We start from the raw sequence: 19,487 nt of genomic DNA, 5'->3' as shown, positions 1-19,487 counted from the left end.
TAAACCAAAGCCTGAAGAGTAAGATAGTTTAAGGACATTTAATCAAAGTATTTTAAGATTTTTAAATAAAAAAAAAAACAGGTCAAAAAATTTTGCTTTGCATTTTAGTACATCTAACCAGTATTTGCATACGTGTGGGGGAAAAAAGACACCTGGACAACGCAAATGTGTAAAATAAATTACATAAAATTGAGAGAAAATGCATTTAGGAATTGAAAAGCACAAAAATTGCACTGTTTTAAATACAGTGTGTTTGTTGGAAGAATAATTAGTGTTTTCTCTGAAACATGCCAAGACAACTGACCATATCTTTTCAAACTGCTGCTTTATGCATGTAACACACTCAGAGGAAACTTGCTTGCCTCAGCACACATGAGCTAACAGATGTCCAAGCATTGGCTAGCATTGTGGTGACTGACAGGGCCAGGAGAGTATGGAATCTCCACCAAGAGAGCACTGCCAATTTGGCTCACTTGACTGGAAGCCACTTATGCTTTTGAACTGTGGGGAATTCATGATCTCTTAATGATAGGGTGAACATTTTTCTGTGATGTCCCTGTACTGTCTATCAACAGGGTGACTGACCAGTAATAATTACTGGTGGTATCGTTGAATTTATCCAATTAGACAGGTGCAGCATGTTAGGCTTTACCTAAATGTTTATGTGTGTTCCCTCCACATCTTTAAATTCTCAACAACAACAAAAAAACATAAATACAATTTATTTTTGTAGATGTTGTTGCTCTGGATTCCTTTCAAATCAATCAATCAATCAATCGTATTTATTTTGAATTAATACATTAATGCTAACTTACTGTTATAGTAAATCTACACATCCAAAAACAGCAACAAAACATTTCTACCCAATATTTACCAGGTACTACTTGTTAAACATAGCATGTAGGTCTGTTGTTTAACTAAAAGCTTAAAAAAATCCCTTAGCTTCTCCGCATACATAAATTTGTTTTGCCGCCACCACAAATCTTTACCTTCAGAACCAAGGCCTTTTAAATAAATCAGTAACATTTGAAAGCATTCGCTGAAAGATCATGAGCAGTTAAATACTTGGCAATCACTGCCCATGGATCAACTCTGCTGTTTTTGTGTCTTTGCATGTGAATACACTGTTTAGGGTGCTTCAACTGTAGCGAAATCAGCGGCTGTCCTGCACTCCAAGCAGGCAGATTGTAGTACACACTTTCAACCAGTGATCAGATAAAAACAGTGACACATTGTATGCAAGTGAAAGAACATAACAGTTGAGAGAGAGAGATAGTAAAGCCAGCGTGTTTCTGACATAAGCACCATCCTTTTGAAGAGTCACTGCGTAGCAAAGGACGCCATTTTATCAAGCCTGAAACGTAGCCAAAACAGCCTGGAGCTGTCGTCAAAATATCAGCATCGCTCAGAAGCATGTTCAACAAAGAACACTTATGCCCTGCGTAAAACTGCCTTCTGTGGCTTTGTGCTTTATTTGTAGTCATCAGGATACTGTGAAACCAAAATAAACAGAAGCGGTGTTGCAGAGAGGAGAGCGGAAGAGAGCGGAAGAGAAATGTCTAGAGGGGGTGGGGAAATGACGAAGTGGAAAAGTACCTGAAGAGAGGAGCCTCCCGACCATCGTCCCATGGGCTTTAGGTTGTGTGCAGAACGTCAGGCATTCCTGCTACGATATGTCTCCTACAATATGTCTTCCAAGGCTCACTTCTGAACCGCTGCCAAGAAACTGCGGCACAGCGTGCAAGCGACCGCCCCGTTCATCCCACACTGCTTAGACAGGATCCGACCCCGCTCCCTCACTCCAGCCTTATTTATATATCTCTATGCTCCTGAAGCAGAGAGCAGCCTCGTGCTTGTGCTTGCATGCAGGGAGTGAACCCCGGGTGAAGGTTAAAACAGGGAGTTCTTTACAGAATGCAATCACACAAGAGTGGAAAACAGCAGAGATTTCTTTTCCTGCCATTGTTCATGGCTAATTTTATGCTTGTAAATCTTCACAAAATCTTAAACCGAGACCGCTTGGGCTGCAATTAGCATATCCCAAACTCCAGCAATAGCAGCACAAAGACAAAAGCAGTACAGCGTCAGTCCATAGGCTGACACACACACACACTCACTCTCTGTCGCTTACTGTTACCATGCTTGTTTAAAATGATCTGTTTTTTTGTTAAAAAGAAAAGAGGATAATACTGTAACACTCTAGATCAGATGAAGGCTTCCTGCACCCACCCCCACCTTTAAAAGGAAAGAGAAACACTCCAACGCCAAATGGGAAACAGGCTGACATGGATGCAGGCAGGTGGCCAAGAGCTAAATGTCTTTGCAGTGTGCATGCTCTGTGAAGAAGTGGGGGAGGAAATAGTGCGTGTGTGTGTGAGTAAGTGAGAGAGAGAGAGAGAGAGAGAGAGAGAGAGAGTGAGTGTGTGAGTGAGAGAGAGAGAGAGGGTGAGTGAGTGAGTGAGTGAGAGAGAGAGTGAGAGAGAGAGAGAGAGAGAGAGAGAGTGAGTGTGTGAGTGAGAGAGAGAGAGAGAGAGAGAGAGAGAGAGAGAGAGAGAGAGAGAGAGAGAGAGAGAGAGAGAGAGAGAGAGAGAGAGAGAGTGAATGAGAGAGAGAGTGAGAGTGAGTGAGAGAGAAAGAGAGAGAGAGACCATAGGGGGAGCATGATGACCAAGTGATGAGAGAACACCACTTTATGAGTGAAAAAGAATGGTGTTATTTACAAAATGCCTAATAAACACTATCCATTGATTACATTTACAGAGATCAGACTTTTTTTACTTACTCAAAAATAATGTCAGACCTCTTTAGGGAAACACAATGTAATTAAGCCTTACTAATTAAGTCAGCAGTGTTGCTAGGGTTTGAAATATAGGTCAGAAATGTAAAAAAAGTGGATGTGTTGTGAAGAAATAGGATAATATGTTGGAAGCAATAAAACGAGGCTAATTCTTTTATTTGTTTTAAAGGATAAGCCAACATGATCAGAGAGTTAGCCATCTACAGAAGAAAAGCAAGCCATTAGAAAACTGAGAAAAGAGCAAACATCTATCAGAGGGTATAGCCAAAACAACAATTTAGAGTTTCCTGAAACAGCAAGAGTCAACTGGTGCATATAGTAACAGATATTGAACGGATCGATTTAGTAAAATAAGCACCACAGCTAATGTTGAACATTGTGAGAACTGTGAAGAAAACCTCAGTGACATAACCAACATCCTCCACAGGATGGAGGTGCTGGAATCATAATCCACCATTTAAAGACATTGAGGGTAGAAATATAAAGGCCATACGATCTCTACTTATCAAAAAAAAGGAAAACCGGACTGGAATTTGCAGTGAAATACAGAGATGAACCACAATAGTTCTAGACCCAAGATGAAGCGATAACAGAGCAATGAAAATGTTGAGAAAGCAAGCATCTGCTCATGATTCAAAACCTACAAGCTCTTCTATGAAGCATTGTGGTGGAAGAGACATAGCTTAAGACTTACATGGTTGTTTCTGGAACATTCTTAAAAATCTGCCAAAATTTTTCATTACAGAGAAATTCATTACAGAGAAATACGTCCAAGTTAGAAGAAGCCGCTATTTTGTCTCATATACATTACAGCACAGTGAAATTTTTTCTTCACATATCCCAACTTTGGAGGTTGGGGTCAAAGCGCAGGGTCAGCCATAATACAGCGCCCATAGAGCAGAGAGTTTAGGGGCCTTGTTTAAGGGCCCAACAGTGTAGCTTGGCTGGGGCTTGAACCCTGCTCCCCAGATTAATCCAGAGCCTTAAACACTTGAGCCATCACTGCCCTTATTAATTGGCAGAATTCATCATGCAGCAAGACACTGAATCAAAACATACTGGGAACTCAACAAAGTTTGTCACAAGGGAAAAGTGGAGGGAAGAGAAGAAACAACAACAGAAAGAGACGCAACAATTTGATGAAGTCAGTTGACCTGCAATAATACAGTAAAAAATTTCAAAAATACAGTTAAAAAAAAGTCATTAAGCATAATTAAGGCTATAAGTTGTTGCTATAAGAGTTGGAAATGTGCCCATAAGCACACACTGTTCTCTGCATGTTGAGGAAGAGCTGCACAGTTGAATTCATTCTTACGGCTGTTTCAAATGAAACCGTCATATGCCAACTTGCATAACAAAATGTGGAATTTTTTACAAGAAAATGCTTTCTGAAATCAAACTGCAAAACAGAGCAGCTGAAACACACAAATCATCGATATGTTTGGCCTTAAAACATAATGAAATACACCTTAAACCCACTATAAAATGTGCTTTATGACCATTCAAGTGAATTGAATTGAATTTATTTGAATAGCACTTAACAATTCACATTGTCTCAAAGGACCTTTACAGTAGTATAGAAATAGAATATAATTAAATAATTAAAATGTATACAAGTTGCTCAATAAATGTCGTGATTTTTGCCCTGTGTGATTTAGCAATGAATGCCATTTATTGTGTGTGTTTATCCTTAACAAATGAAATATAACATCCTTCTTTCAGGAAATAAATAGTCTAAAATTTGACTAATTCTTGGAGGTGATGATAAACTGGAAAATATTCATTCTAAATAAATTTTGCTGAATTAGGGAACAGAAAAAAGCTAAGCAAATGGTCATTAATCGTATTATTAATACTGTTTTGATAAGTATGCAGTGGGTATAATGAGCTCTTCCCCATAGTCTCTAGTGAGAACCAGGGCCTGCTCCTGCTTCGTTAGTCTCTCGCGCATCTACCAAAATCCTGTCAACTGACTTCCAAACCTCTGAAGTGTTTCCTATTTTGTGTGGAATATACATCAGACGCTGAGCCAATGGTTGGGTATGACGTCTTAAGGTTAAGACTGAGACTCCCTGCTAGTAGACTAGATCTCAGACACACGTCCCAGCACAGCGGTACACATTCCACTTGTGCTCTGCTAACACTCAATCACAACTGTCCTAATAGCAATACAGTGTTTGATATCAACAAATCAAAAGCATTAAGCTCTACTGTGCCAATGAGATTTAACAGATTGTATTAGACTGGCTTTTGCGTTTTAGAATTACATTTCACACAGAATATAACTGAATAAATGCTTTTAACATCTAGGTGGTAAAATATGATCACGGCTGAGGTGCATTAGCTGTGTTAATCTGAAATGTCCAACAAAGCCTTGTGTGATGCTGGATAAGGAAGCAAAAAACCCTTGAGAACGGTATGTTACCACCTGCTCCACTCAGAGCATGTTAGTGAGTTCACACACGGACACACACACACACCGAGAGAGAGAGAGAGAGAGAGAGAGAGAGAGAGAGAGAGAGAGAGAGAGAGAGAGAGAGAGAGAGAGAGAGAGAGAGAGAGAGAGAGAGAGTGAGAGAGAGAGAGGAGAGAGAGAGTGAGAGAGAGTGAGAGAGAGAGAGAGAGAGAACAATAGAAGCACTGTGCAAATGTGTTGAGGGAGCTGTGCTGACAGCCGTGTGCGATGGGTATAGAGAGGCTTGTAGGAAGGAGGCAACAAGAAGGGGGTTGGTAAGTGGGAGACTTATGCAACTATAGTTTAGTAGCACACTCGCTTCATTCCTCCTGCACAGGATGTGACGCACATCAGCTTGCACTCTAGCCAGATCCAGCAGCTGACAGTAGGGGACGAGGCGCGCGCGCACACACACGCACACACTTACTGGATACCCACAGCACAGTTGCTCTATTATGAAACTTTATTATTTACCTTTAATGTGAATCTGGAAAAAAATGTAGTTCAGAAGTGTTGGGATAACAGACTGAGACTCAGAAATCCGCTGTATGTGTTTGGTTATAACTGGCTTATAATACCCTTGGGGCAAAGGTGCATCAGGCACCCAGAATGCTCAATCAATAGGAAGAAGTCGTCTTGAGTCTCCCCACAAATAATACGAATGTTAATGAACATTATAGAGTGATGACTGTGTGGAAGCTTTTCACTAAATTCTACAAGGAACGCCCCAGCTAGCGTACTGATATAATATATAGCCACAGTTTTTTTTTTTTATTTTAAAAAAGGTGTGTAAAAAAGTGTAACTGCTCTCTAAACACTGGTGTTCTTTATGCAGTGTTTTTCTTACATACTATGTGGGGGGAAAAAACCACTGTCTTCACAATATCTTTCCTACAGAACTGGTGAAAATTGATATTTGTTTCCTTTTTCATTTGAAAAACAAAAAAAAAAACTCCCAAATACCAAATGACACATACTAGAGGCAAAGAACATGAGACAAGAGAAAAAGCGAAAGATTTTCCTAAATACAGGACAGGGTTGCCTCCAGCTTTGGTTAGAGCTCTGGCTACACTTCAGTTTTTTGGGGAAAAAAAAATGCTTGCATGTGAAAATAAAGGCGCCTTTATCATGAAGCTGGGTTTCGATTTGTTAAGTAACGTGCAGTGGAACAACTGTTTGTCGCTCAGGCAGATTACAAGGAGACAGAATGAGTGACGTGGGCAGAGGAAATCAAATCAGACCTGGACTTGTTTCTCTCTGAATCACCGCTTTCCTTTGAGTGAAAACCTTTTGGGTTGTGTGGGGGTAGAAAGTGCAGAGGAGGAGGAAAATGTGCACAGGAATGAAAGGAGAGTGTGCTGCTGGCAGCAGGGTAGGGGACCACTTTATTATCAAAGTCTCAACTTGCCTATTTACAAGCTCACATGTTTGTATCACCACAGGGACCAATCAAAATGTAGTCCTGGGCAGGGAATCGATTCTTTTGCCTCAAAATAGGGTTTAGACGGGTCCGGGTCAATCAAAAGCAGCCCACGTCTCACATACCATGAGCAATGAGTCACCGCAGCTCACTAAGCTGGGCTGCTGCAATTTTCTTGCTCTTTGCAGCCGAACAAGTCACCCGCAGACCGAAAGAACATATCCGTACACACGCCTGCCAAACACAGGAAGAAACTCTCTTTGCGCTCCTGACTTAGATTTAGAAACTAGAGCAAAGCAAATCAGTATCCATAAGCAGCTGACTGTATGTGTGGGCAGACTCCAAACAAGTAAACAGGATGAATGTGCCAGGATAGACAATATGGAAAGCATATTTTGATTATATAAGGTAACATTACTTGTGGATATTAGATATGGCTAATTAGTGCAAACTGGACTACGTGGTTGCCAGAGCCATGGCTAGGATGTAAGGGGATTCAACACCATGTATGCAAGTTAACACTGTACTAAGCTAGCTAAAACGCTTGCTCAGTTCCCCAGCATAAAGCTTCAATTCAGGTACAATTCAATTCAAGTTCAACAGCAACAAAACTTCACTACAGAGATCTGATGAGTGGCGTCAGAGTAACCGTGACAAGCAGCCTAGGCATCCAGGCCATCAGTTATGCATTTACAGGCAAGCAGTTCCAGGGGTCTGTTAATACAGGAGTCAAGAGTATCAAGAGAAAAACTCCCAACTCATCAAAGCTGGGTTTAGTGCTACTCTTTTTGTCAAATCCCACAACCTGCTGCTACTGGCTCTTGGTAGGAATGAGCCATATTGAATAGCTTGAACAGACGCTAGACAATGTTTCTGGAATCAGGACTATGAAAAGATGTGGAAAGTGTTTACTAAACTACAACATTTCCATTAAGGGGAAAATCAAGCCGCTAGTCAGTCTCTAAAAACCTTTTTAATCACCAGAGGCATTACCAGGAGAAGATACGGATTTCCCTTCTGCTCCAAAGTCACCCCTTCCCGAGGCTCAATAATAGCTTATTTTCAATAGTCTTGTCATACGCAAACAGAACATGAAAATATGCACCAAGTTGAGGTTTGGCTAACTAATCAATTTCTGATTTATTCACCCCGAGACCATTTGTTTCTAATCAGCCTCTCAAAATGATGGGTGAGTGTACTGGACCAGCTGCTGACCTGGGTGTGACTGGCTGGGGAAGGACTGCACAGTAGAACTGCTTGAGGATGGCAGCACAACAGCGAGGTTCCCAGGAGGCAGAGGTTGTCCTCTCTTCAGTAGCTGCTTGTGCTCGTGTTGGCGGAAACGTGGTGGGACCTCTCGAGGTGGGTATCGCTGTACTGCCGACTGCGGTTGCTGCTGAGTGCTGGAGGGCGCACGCTTGCCATTGGCACCACTGCTGCTGGCCGAGGGCACAGAGGGGTTGGTAGTGCTGGGGTTGGCAGGGGGAAGAGGGGCAGGGCTTGGCTTGGCAGAGTCTGGCACTGTGAACAAAGATGAAAGAGGATTCAGATACTTGGGTTAAAAGCAAAGCGCAAAGGAGTCAGTTCAAGCATCAGAGGAGACGCTGGAGATAGAAGTGGAGTTGCGACAGAAGACGAGTTCACTTTAGTGAACATTTGGTTTGGCTGCTGCTTTTGGTCTTCACCTGGAGAATCCTACAGAAACCTCAGCATACATCCATTTGTATGCCCAAGGCCACAACTCAAAAGTGACATATTAAGCACTTTTGCACTAGCTCTACCAACGACACCAGCCACAATTAACAAATAAGCCTAAGGTTTTAGCGATGCTTTGTCTCAAGCTCTGAAAGAGCAACAAACATCCAACTGCATTACATAAATCAATTAAAATCTGATTTGCTCATTCAAATCTTTACATTAATTCATTTTGCCATCAATTTAAGCCAAGGCAGAATGCATCCGATCTCCAAAGTCAAGGATCTTTGAACAGGAGATAAATACTTACACAGGAAAATAAATAGCATCACAAAAAAAACCCACAAAATAAACAAAAACAGCAGTAACACCAGTGACCACCTCTATCTTGTGGCAGCAGAAGGTTCAAAATGCTGCTGCAAGATTATTAATGGATATTAAAAAACATGAACACATCACTCCGTTCCTGGTCTCCTTGCATTGGCTTCCTGTACAGTACAGGATTGATTTTAAGTTACTTTTACTAGTATATAAAGCTCTGCATGGCCTTGCACCATCAGATTTGTTAACCGAACATCAAACGGGAAGAACATTGAGATCAACAACTCAAAATTTACTTAAAATTCCAAGGACCAAGTTAAGCATGAAAGGGGATCGTTCATTTGCGGCAGTAGCACCTAGACTTTGGAACACTTTACCCATGTACGGCAGGGATGCTGATTCCGTACACGTTTTTAAAATACATCTTAAGACATACTTGTTTTACATGGCATATCCCTCTTGTTGAAATATTTGTTATTATTACTGTTAATGTGTGTATTGCTATTATTAAAATTGTATACTTTTTTTTAATACTTAGATGTTGTAAAGCACATTGGTCAACATGTGTTTGATTAGTGCTATACAAATAAAGTTGACATTGACAAGTTGACATATAACTGATATGATATAATTTTACAATAGTGCTATACGCTAAATACGACGACTTTACACAGTGCGTGTGTCTTCGATTAGGTATCAAAGAAATGTTGTGGGATGTGGTAGAAAAGAGGGTAAGGTGTTGGACTACTGATCGCAAGGTCATGAGTTTGAATCCCCAGCCCCTGAGCAATTCTCTAAACCCTCAATTGCTCAGTTAATTTTAGAAATTGAAATAAAATTGTAAGTCACTCTGGATAAGGGTCTCTGCTAAATAACAGAAATGTAATGTAAATGTTAAATCTCAGTTGATATAAGAAATCTTGATATGGTGTATGAAATATTGTGCTTCCGATTTAGTTATTGTTTTATAGTTATGTATTGTGAAGTTTTATGATCATGACACATTTTTGCACTTGGCTTTGTGAAGTTCTCTGCAGGAAAAAGTGTCCTTAAGGTGGATGTTATGTTCTGCTGTCACTTTTGCTGCAGTAAAACAAATTGTCCAAAAATGTATTGTTTGGACACAATCCTTCCTAGTGTTCAACGATCCCTAGCATCAAGTTTTGATTGTCGTCCACAGTTCTTCTTGGCTGATAAAGTCCTGCCAGGCTTTGTATACACAGTCATAGCACTTAAAACACCAAAGAGTTGAGCTATAAAGGTTACAGATTTCAACAAGGTCTTAAACTAACCACCGCTGACCACAACTTGTTTTAGTCTGGCATGCAACCTAAACAATATATAGCAGGGTTCTGCAACCTGTAACTCGCCTAAAGGTTCATAGAATGTGTACAAAATTAATCGAATCAAATTAACTGAATTCGTCAGCGTTAATAATATACCAAGCTGCCAAAAAAAATCAGTTGAATGAAAATATCCTGCTGCGTGAAGATGTACGATGGGTTTGCTGTAGATATTTCTTATTAGTGCAAGCGGGGTTTCATAGATAAGTACTGTTATATATTTCCCATTGCAACTGTATATTCACTGTATTTTCAGTCTTGCTGAGGCCATCAGGGTATGTGCCATGGGCGTTTTAAGTAACAATTTGCTGCTAAACAACAGGATTCGTATGAATGAACAAAATCTGACAACTTGTAATAACTGATAACTTGTGTTAAATCAATTAACTCGACTCAACAATTAAAATGCTGCTTATGCGAATTTAAAAAGATTTATTTGCAAAACACGACTGTTTAATATCGACTTTAATTAACACAAAAATAGCTCAATCAACTAGTTTGGTTTATGGCAATAAGCTATGTAAATAAATGGGACTAATAGTCGAACACCAGTAGCTCTTGGCAATCTTAATGTTTTTATCAAAGTAGCTCTCAGAAGGAAAAAAGTCACTAAATGTCAAATAATCACAATACTTGATTATATCACAGCTTATTTTTTTCACAGCAGTCTACACAAATAATATAAGAAAGGGTGTTCACCTGTATATAGCTGTCGATTTTTAAAAAAAAAGGTCCAGTACCATCCTACATATGTTAATGTGACCAGTGTTATGAGAGGAAACATAACCATAGTGAACAGGTATTCAGGGGATCAGGGACTGATGTTCTATCCTTCTGCTTGTTGCGTTTCAAATCACGCCTACCTGAAAGATTTCGGACACATTACTGGCATTCGTTCGCATTTCATGGCGTAGAATTACATCGTTTATGATTAACATACAGAAGCAAATAGTGTACAAGGAAATGTTTTCTCGTACCACATGTTTATCCAGTGACTGCGAGGGAATATGGCACTGATTAATATTCATTTTCCATAGTTTACAGTCAGTTTTGGAAAAAAAGCCTCACCCACTGAAGGATTGCAGATGCTTTTCTGCTCACCACGTCTAGATGTTTGCATCTAGATGCTAGCCTTCATATCAGCTCAGACCAATCTGGGTGGTGGTTCTCTGATCATAAACAAAGCATTTCTGCTTGCAGATCTGCCTCTGGATGTTTTTTTGCATCATTCTGCGCGTGAAAATCTCAGGAGATCATGAAATACTCAAACCAGCCGAGTAGCAAGAACCAAGCCGTGATCAAAGCCCTTGAGAAGCTGTGCTGTCAGGATGGGAGGGCTGCGATACTTCCTCCATTCTGTTACTCACAAGGCCACTGTGAGTCACTGAGCCCCTGCGTTATGATGCCCTGCGATGCTGCATGAAGTTTAAGAGCGTCACATGAGGTGTTGGTGGATGTTAAATGAGAAGGGAGAGTTAGCTAGTGGCTGAGGATTGACTGATAGTTTAGAAAAGATTAAAGGTAACAAATTTGTGATGTGAAGAAGCATGAATGCTGCTGAGAGGAATTTTCAAGGCATTTTCTAATAATATTCCTCTACTCACACAACACAGCAGCATCAGAGTTGAATAAAGAGAGTGGGAACTTTATTGGCGTGAAAGACGCTTACTTAATAGTCCAACAATGTAAGGTGATCAAGCTTAAGTGTCATGGTGCCAAACACCCTAAATTCATTCGGCCTTGTCACCTACTAACTCATAGCAGAGCCCCAGCATAGCAATTAAGAGTTAATTACTGTAAATCACTGTATATATGTGCACTCAGCTTTATATTGCTGCTTGACAGTAGTCTGGAATGCTGGTTAGCCTCAGAACCTGAGCTTGAAGTACGTCACACGAGTTTTAAGAAAAATCACAATTCTTTATCCGATTTGTCCAATTAAAATGGTAAGCGTGATGTGCAGGTGGATTCGGTGATGGTTCAAGTTCATTATTTAGCTGAATTATTTAGGACACAATTTAGCGTCAAAGTTTTATGGTTTACTAACTTTATAATACGTTTGTTTATTTTGGTGTAAAAATATCAGCAAAAATAAATACAAGCCACACATGACACAAGCTAAAGTAAAGATATATCACAAGCGCAATCACAAAGTACAGCGATGACATCGGAGTCGGCTGTTGCTGTCCTGAGGCGGTGAAGCTGGCCGCTGATTAATTCCAGTTCAGTCCGTCTCCCAAGAGCGGAGGAAAAGCAGCAGGGGGAGGAGAGTCCTCCAGCACACATCATTTATCTCTCTCTCTCATGTGCATGCACACACACGCACACACACCCCTCCTCTTTCTCTCTTGCAGGCACACACACCCCCTCCCCTGCACGTGTACACATGCACACGCACACACCTCCCCTCTCTCCCTCCCTGTTTTTCTCTCCCCTTTCCCTCTCCTGCTCTCTATCACCCGCCCTCCACTCTTCCCTCTCTCTTGCATTCTGCATGTCTGAGCTGTTCTTTTGTTCCTTCTGATTTTAGATTAAGAGTTAGGAAATAGAGGACGTCCTCGATGACGGACTGATCCGCTCTATATCTAATGGATCCCTCGCTTATTTGAATTCCGCTTCTGCAGGTCGGTCCAGCAAACTGACTGACTCGACCTTCCTAGGAGCCTTCTAGAAGCTTGCATGTGCTCAGCCAATGACAGAGCAGCGTTAGCACGGGGAGGATTGAGGAAAGAAGGAGAGAGTCAGAAATCTGAGTGTGTGTGCTAAACTAGCTGGCTGCACACACACCAACCCCCCACCAACGATGCTATTATTAGCTCTGAGTCAATAGAAATGCTTTAATTACTCTCCACTGCTGTGGATTATTTTTAAGCACCGTTTCTGTGATAAATAGGTTCATATCTCTAACTGTTACCATCGTAAGAGTGAATGGAAACCTGAGAGGAAAGAGTGAGATCATGAGATCTGCTGTACTCGACGCACTATGAAGGGTAGACACACACACACACACACACACACTCACAGCTGAAAGCCCATGCACCAAAAAAGCCTAACAAAAATGCTGAAGTCTCCATGGAGAGGGTCGTCACCTGCAGGTCTGCGGTCTGCAAATACAGACTTAGCAAAGTATTTTAAGTGGATTGATCCAGTCTTCATGATCCAGTCTTGATCCAGTAGTTCAACAACTAGTTTTTTTAAAAATATTTTTATAATATTTATTTATTTATTTATTTATTTTAAATAATTGTTGCTTCAGGAGCACATTATGAGATGATGTGGAATTGCCTGTAACATGACCTTATTTGCATAAGATAATTTTATTGCTCCATTCTGGTGTGATTAGCAAACTGAAAGAAAAATAAATAAATAAATAAATAAAAATAAAAAGTTTGACAAAAACAGCTGAAGTAAAGTTTGCGTCATTTCTGGACTTCATCAAAAAGTCGAAGAATTGAAGTATGAAAAAAAAAAAACAAAAGAAACAAAAAGTAACAAAAAAAACAACGTCTTTTCTAAACCACCACCTGCCTTTCCGTGACATTTTTGAGACAAAAGAAAGAAAAAATGTCAGGGTTAAAAATGTGTCCCCCAAAGGTCCAGTTCCTCAAGCCTCAATCACAGAATTCCCACCTAATTAAAGAGCACTTGATCTGAGCTTCACGTTGAACTGAGGCCTGGGGCTGTGCTACGCCGCTCTCTCCTCAGAGCAAGCAGATCAGCAGAGAGTCACGACGGCAACACCTGAATCCGACTGAGCTCGTTTACACGACGCCTATAAAGCAAATTAGATTTTTTTTTTTTTTTTTTTAAAAAAGAACTGCTGATTAGCTACAGATTGTTTACTTTTTGAATTCAAACCTCACAGCGTATCAATAACAGGAGAAATTATGTCGGAATTTAACTGCATTGGAACATTAGTTAAGCAAACAAATTTTTTTTATATAGTGTGAAGTGTCAGAACTGTGTGTGTGCGCGTGTGTGTGAACGTGTTCCTTGGGGTGCCACTTAACACGAAACCCTTCTGAAGCCTGGTGGGTCCCTAGGTCCTACAATCTCCCTGTTGCTATGGAGATGCAAGCAACCTTACACTTTTTTTTTTTCTGTTCTTCGGTGCACAGACCTCCCGTAGATCGTCAGAGCCGATCATCTGCTGCTTACTCGCAACATTTCATAACATAACACTGAAAAATACAAAATACAGCTTGGTGAAATAGTAACGTGATTTCTCTCAAGATGGGGAATAAAAAGGGAAGTCAATCCATCGGGTGTTAAGTAGAAAAATGCAATAAAATCCGTACATTTCATAATTATGAGTTGCTTTAGAATGCCAGGAAAACATTTTGGAGGAGTGAGTGAGTGAGGGGGGTGGGGGTGTTGAGAGAGAGAGGGAGTGAGAGAGAGAGAGAGACACAGAGAGAGACAGACAAGGAGAAAGAATGAGAGAGCAAAAAAGAGAGAAAGAGAGAGAGATGGACAGAAAGAGGGGGGGTGAGAGAGAGAGAGGGAGTGAGAGACGGACAGAAACACAGAGAGACAGACAGACACAGAAAGAAATAGTGAGCAAAAGAGAGAATGTGAGAGAGAGAGGGGGGTGACAGAAGGAGAGACAGAGAGAGGGAGGGGGAGTGAGAGAGAGACAGACAAGGAGAAAGAATGAGAGAGCATAAGAGAGAACGAGAGAGAGAGAGAGAGAGAGAGAGAGAGAAAGACAGAGAGAGAGAGAGAGAGAGAACGAGAGAGAGAGAGAACGAGAGAGAGAGAGAGAGAGGGGCAAACAGACTGAGAGAAAGAGAGAGAAGCGCGCGAGAGAGAGTAGGATTAATATTTTAAAAAGGTATAAATGACACCAGACTGATTTGCTTTTGCTGAGATTCTGCAGCATGGAGTCAATGCACACTGCACTGTCCCATAATGCAATGGGACTGACACGTTTCATGTTGTTTCATGTCCTTAAGCTGTACTCTGTAAATTTTACATTTTAAACGAGAAAAAATAAAACTAGTGGATTTTGAAAAAATTATTGATGACATCGTAGATCACATGATGGTTCCAAGACGGTTGGTGTAATAATGTCCGGACTGTGTTCACACTACACACACGTGGTGACCAGTGTGTACTCAGTGTACACCGTCACAGGATGGGGGTTCAGATGCTCACAGTGATGCGTTTGTCACAGATGAAGTTTCAGATTTTATATCAGATTTAAATAATAAATAGGTATTAAGTGGCTCTGTGTGTTCAGGGAACGTCAGGGTTGACAAGGCGGAGATGAAAATGTCACTGACACACCAGGATTGATTCCTGGGCTGGAAACAACCAGCCACTGAGGGGTTCTCTCTCAGCCTCAGTCCCAAGCTCGTGTAAACTGGAAGGGTTGCATACGAAAGGGCAGAGTGTTAAAAAAAAAACAAAAAACCCTGTGCTGAAATCAGATATGAGGAGGATCTGATGGTCCACTGTGTTGTTGAACAGCGAGCAGCCGAAGGTCAAGGACATATTTTCAAAATATTTTAGAAATCAGAATTCTGTAGCATTTCAATGCAAGTCTATTAATCTAGCTAATCATACTATGCTGCAGCAGACAGACTCATCATCTCACTGCAGGAGAAACATCCAAGAACAAATTACACAACAAAAGCTCCAATAGTGAATAGCCGCTCTAGTAAGCAGAGAGTAACGGGTAAAAAATGTGACGAAGCCAAACCCATGGCCATGTGTGTGATATCTGCTGTAGCTTTCTAATACACTTTTTTTTTAAAGACTTTTGGAAACAAAGAGTGAAATCCTGGCTGTGGCGAGGCGGTGTCAATTAAAATGTCAATTAAAAACTATTAAAGGAGTAAAAGAAATATTTTTAATAATGTCCAGGGGCAGTTAAGGCAAATGGCTCAGGCTGAAGGGGTGAAGCTAACAAAGGGGAAAAGAAATGGGGAATGTACAGATCAAGTATGCTTTTTTGGGTAAATAACGGCAAAGCCGGTGCAAACTGGAAATCTGCTCTGTGTGTACATTTAAACATTTACGCCAAACGCAAAGCCTTTTGGAACCCGTTTTATAGCTTGTCATTAGCACCGTCAAGACGCGCCTGAAAGCCAGCGCTTCCATTTCTTGCCCCTTTTTATTGTTTGTCTTTAACCTCGGAACGCTGAGCAGACGTCTGAGGATCTTAATTAGCTGCGCTTAAATAACGCAGCTGTATTTAAAGCCTGTTTTTCTCAGAGGCATGCGAAGAGCCAGAGAGAGAGATGAAAGAGGAGATGAAAAGGCTCTGAGCTCCGCTATGCCGGGACCGGCTCGATAAACGTGAAGCCGGAGTGATCGGGGATGAGCCTCGTGGGACGGCTCTGAGACACTCTCGCTATGGCCGTTTGCAATTAGCACGCCGCCACACTGTACTCGAAATGCTCGCTGATAGTAGAGTGCAATTAGGTCAATTTTTTTCCACTCTACACTTCTTCAATCCCACAAGTTTCAAAGGGATAGAAAATACTGCAGCACTAAATCGCACTGCCAGAGCATTACTACTGATATAATAATACTGAGAACACAGAGACTTGTGTGGCAAATAGTATTCGTAAACAAATTAAACACACACATGCATTTAATGATCTGGTGACATTTTCTTTGGCTTGTGAGGGAACGACAATTTCTAGATGCTACAACAAATTATATAAGGAACTTTTCCCGTTTTGCAGATGTTCTACACCAGCAACTAAACATTATTAATAAATGTAAATAAATGTTGCCTATAAGAAGAATAAAACATTTTCTGGAAGGGTGTTTTTGGGAAAATAATCACAGGAATGCTTGGTTTTGGGCCACATCATGTCACATCTTCACAATTGCCCCCTTTTCCACCAGAAAGAACCGGGTTCTGGTTCAGAGCTAGTGCTGGTTCAAAGTTGGTTCCACTGGCGAACCTTCTAGGAACCGGTTTGCCTTTCCATGGGCTATAGAGCCATCAAAGAGCCGAGTCTTACGTCACTGTATACGTCTCATCTTTCCCAGCAACGTTAGCGCAGCAGCGGCAAACACAAACACAACATCAACAATGACAGATGTCGCTTTACTGTTAATGCTCATGGCTTTGCAAACCTACATTGGCATCCAAACGCGACGAATCCAACGTGTACGTGCAGCTCGATGTAATTTGTAGAAATTTGGTTGCAATCAAGAATAATGGAAAGTACATAACATTATTTTATCATTAACACAGGAAAAAAGGTAGCCTTAGCATGTAGCTACCTACTATCATGTGTGCTGATAATGTATCATATTGCGGTAAAGTAAAGGTGTATTAAACAGCTCCGCCACCAGGTGCTAACAGTAGCCCCGCCCCCAGCCCCTACTTAAGGTACATTATCAAAAGCACCAACAGTAGCCCCGCCCCCAGCCACAAGCGGTTCATAAGTCTAGACCAGCAACGTTTTGCTGCTACTTAAGAACCACTTTTCCTGGTTCAGAGCCGGTGCTTTGGGTGTCAGAAAAAAAAAAGAACTGATTCTAAATTAGGCTCTGGCTCCGAACCAGCACTCAAAACTGCATTGGTGGAAAAGGGGCTCAAACTCATGCACCTTATATCCATTCTCGGTATCTAACACTCTGACCTCTGCTGTGTTTGTGGTCGTTACAACGTTATACCACATTTACTTCACGGACAGTTGGGAGTTTACTGGACACAATTATCACTCCTCGTTCGAGAACAATGTCACTATTATAATCAAACCTCCGGTACACAGAATATTAAAAATGAAGTGTCTTATTTTCAGATCCTCGGGATTTCCAGATCCGTCTATTCCCCATTTATATTCCATCCGGTTTCAATTCCATTTATATTCAGATCCATTCTGTTTCTATTCCATTTCCATTCAATTCTGTTTTCTAATCCATTACATTTAATTCTATTAGTTCTTTTTCTTTCCAATTCCGTTTCTATTAAATTCCATTCAGTTTCTACTCCATTTCTGTTCTATTCGGTTTCTATGCTGTTCCACTCTGTTTCTAGTCCATTTTCTATTGTAATCCATTCTGTTTCTATTCCATACCTATTCAATTCCCGTTCAATATTCAATTCCCATTCTACTTCTATTCGACTGAAGTCTCTTACATGGACTATTACAAATGCAATAACTGTGTTTAAGAATGTCACATGACTTTGCTAAGAATACAGAATAGCAACAGAGAAAATTGCAAATTAACAACAGTCCACAAACACACTTCAAAGTAATTACCTAAGATCACGGGCATAACACTATGGCAGCCGAGTGTCAAAACACTTCTGTAGTGTATCTGAGAAATCAGTGTCATAGTAAGCAGCTATGATATTTGCCCACTTAGTTCGAGGAGGGAGAAGAAAAAAAAACGTTGAATGTGAATTCATACTTGTTCACACTGTCTTTCCGAAAGCAGAGCCTGAAGCCGAGCAAAACTGAGCAGCAGCACAAACACTGCATGACCTGAACACTTTTTACGTGAGCAGAATTTTTTTTGAATGTTGACTAAATCCGTTAGCATTTCTTATTTCTTATTTCTAATAATCTTGTTTATTTTGTTATAATATTTCATTAGCTACCTATTTTATTTTTTCAGCATAATCAGTTTCTCCGGGCTGTGAGACAGTTTGGCTTTGAATCTTGCGAACCGAGCGCCATCACGTTACGAGCTCTAACGGTTATTTTAATTGTAACGTGCTGCTGATCGTGAACTGGAGATAGCGTACCAATGCTTTTGGTTTGGCTTCGATATAAAGCCAGTGGCTGCCAGCAGGGAGAATTTGTATGTGATGCTTGTGCCATATTTAAAATAGAAAGGGTAAAAATGGAAAGCTGATTGGAGGAGACTGGTAGTTATGTGGCCATTTCAGCCACTTCGGCAGCGTTCGACAGGAATGGCTGCTCTTACAGAGATTCATATTCTCCAGTTCTCGATATTCTGCCTATATTATGGAATCATGTATTTCAATTCCTGAATTGAGTCAATCTACACAACCTAATTACAGGTTGAACCCAGGGTGTGTTTATGAACGTTAACAAGATGACCAAAAAAAAAAAAATAAATAAATAAAAGGTGACTGAGTGTGAGCATGGAGGACTTAGCGAGAGCAAAAGAGCTCACTGTCAGCTGGAGAAACGCAAGAGCCTTCGAGCAGCACACCTGCCAAAAACCCGGAGAGAACGAAGTTAGGAAAGCAGAGTGTGTTTTCACTCTTTCACACCGTTCCCTCCTTACACATATACAACAAACACCCATGGTCTCTGTCAGCCGTGTCAGGGTTTTTCTCCTTCTACTAACACGACCTTCACGTTCCCCTGCCTTCAATCTGCTCATTGCTCTCCATTCTCTCTATGGCTCTGTGTGTGTGTGTGTATCCCTGAGACAGCCTGGAGAAGATAAGGTCTTCAAAAATAAATAAATAAATAAATAAAGTAAAAACACATTTTACATGCAATACACACA

General features: G+C 40.8%; 1 protein-coding gene across 3 annotated transcripts in view; it reads right to left on the bottom strand.

Annotated features, from left to right (window-relative positions):
• Positions 1-19,487, bottom strand: part of tnrc6c1 (trinucleotide repeat containing adaptor 6C1) — a 46,559-nt gene that overhangs the window by 12,479 nt on the left and 14,593 nt on the right. For 2 of the 3 annotated variants that reach the window (XM_060892398.1, XM_060892400.1), the window contains one exon: positions 7,888-8,193. In XM_060892398.1, the coding sequence (XP_060748381.1) occupies positions 7,888-8,193 (306 nt within the window). Of the gene's footprint in view, positions 1-1,596; positions 2,051-7,887; positions 8,194-19,487 lie in introns of those variants that run through there. The other variant, XM_060892399.1, reaches the window with a different exon arrangement.

This window comes from Tachysurus vachellii, chromosome 18, assembly GCF_030014155.1.
Source record: "Tachysurus vachellii isolate PV-2020 chromosome 18, HZAU_Pvac_v1, whole genome shotgun sequence".
In the NCBI taxonomy this organism is placed as follows: domain Eukaryota; kingdom Metazoa; phylum Chordata; class Actinopteri; order Siluriformes; family Bagridae; genus Tachysurus; species Tachysurus vachellii.
Note: the sequence above shows the minus strand (reverse complement) of the source record. Positions and strands in the feature narration are given on the sequence as shown.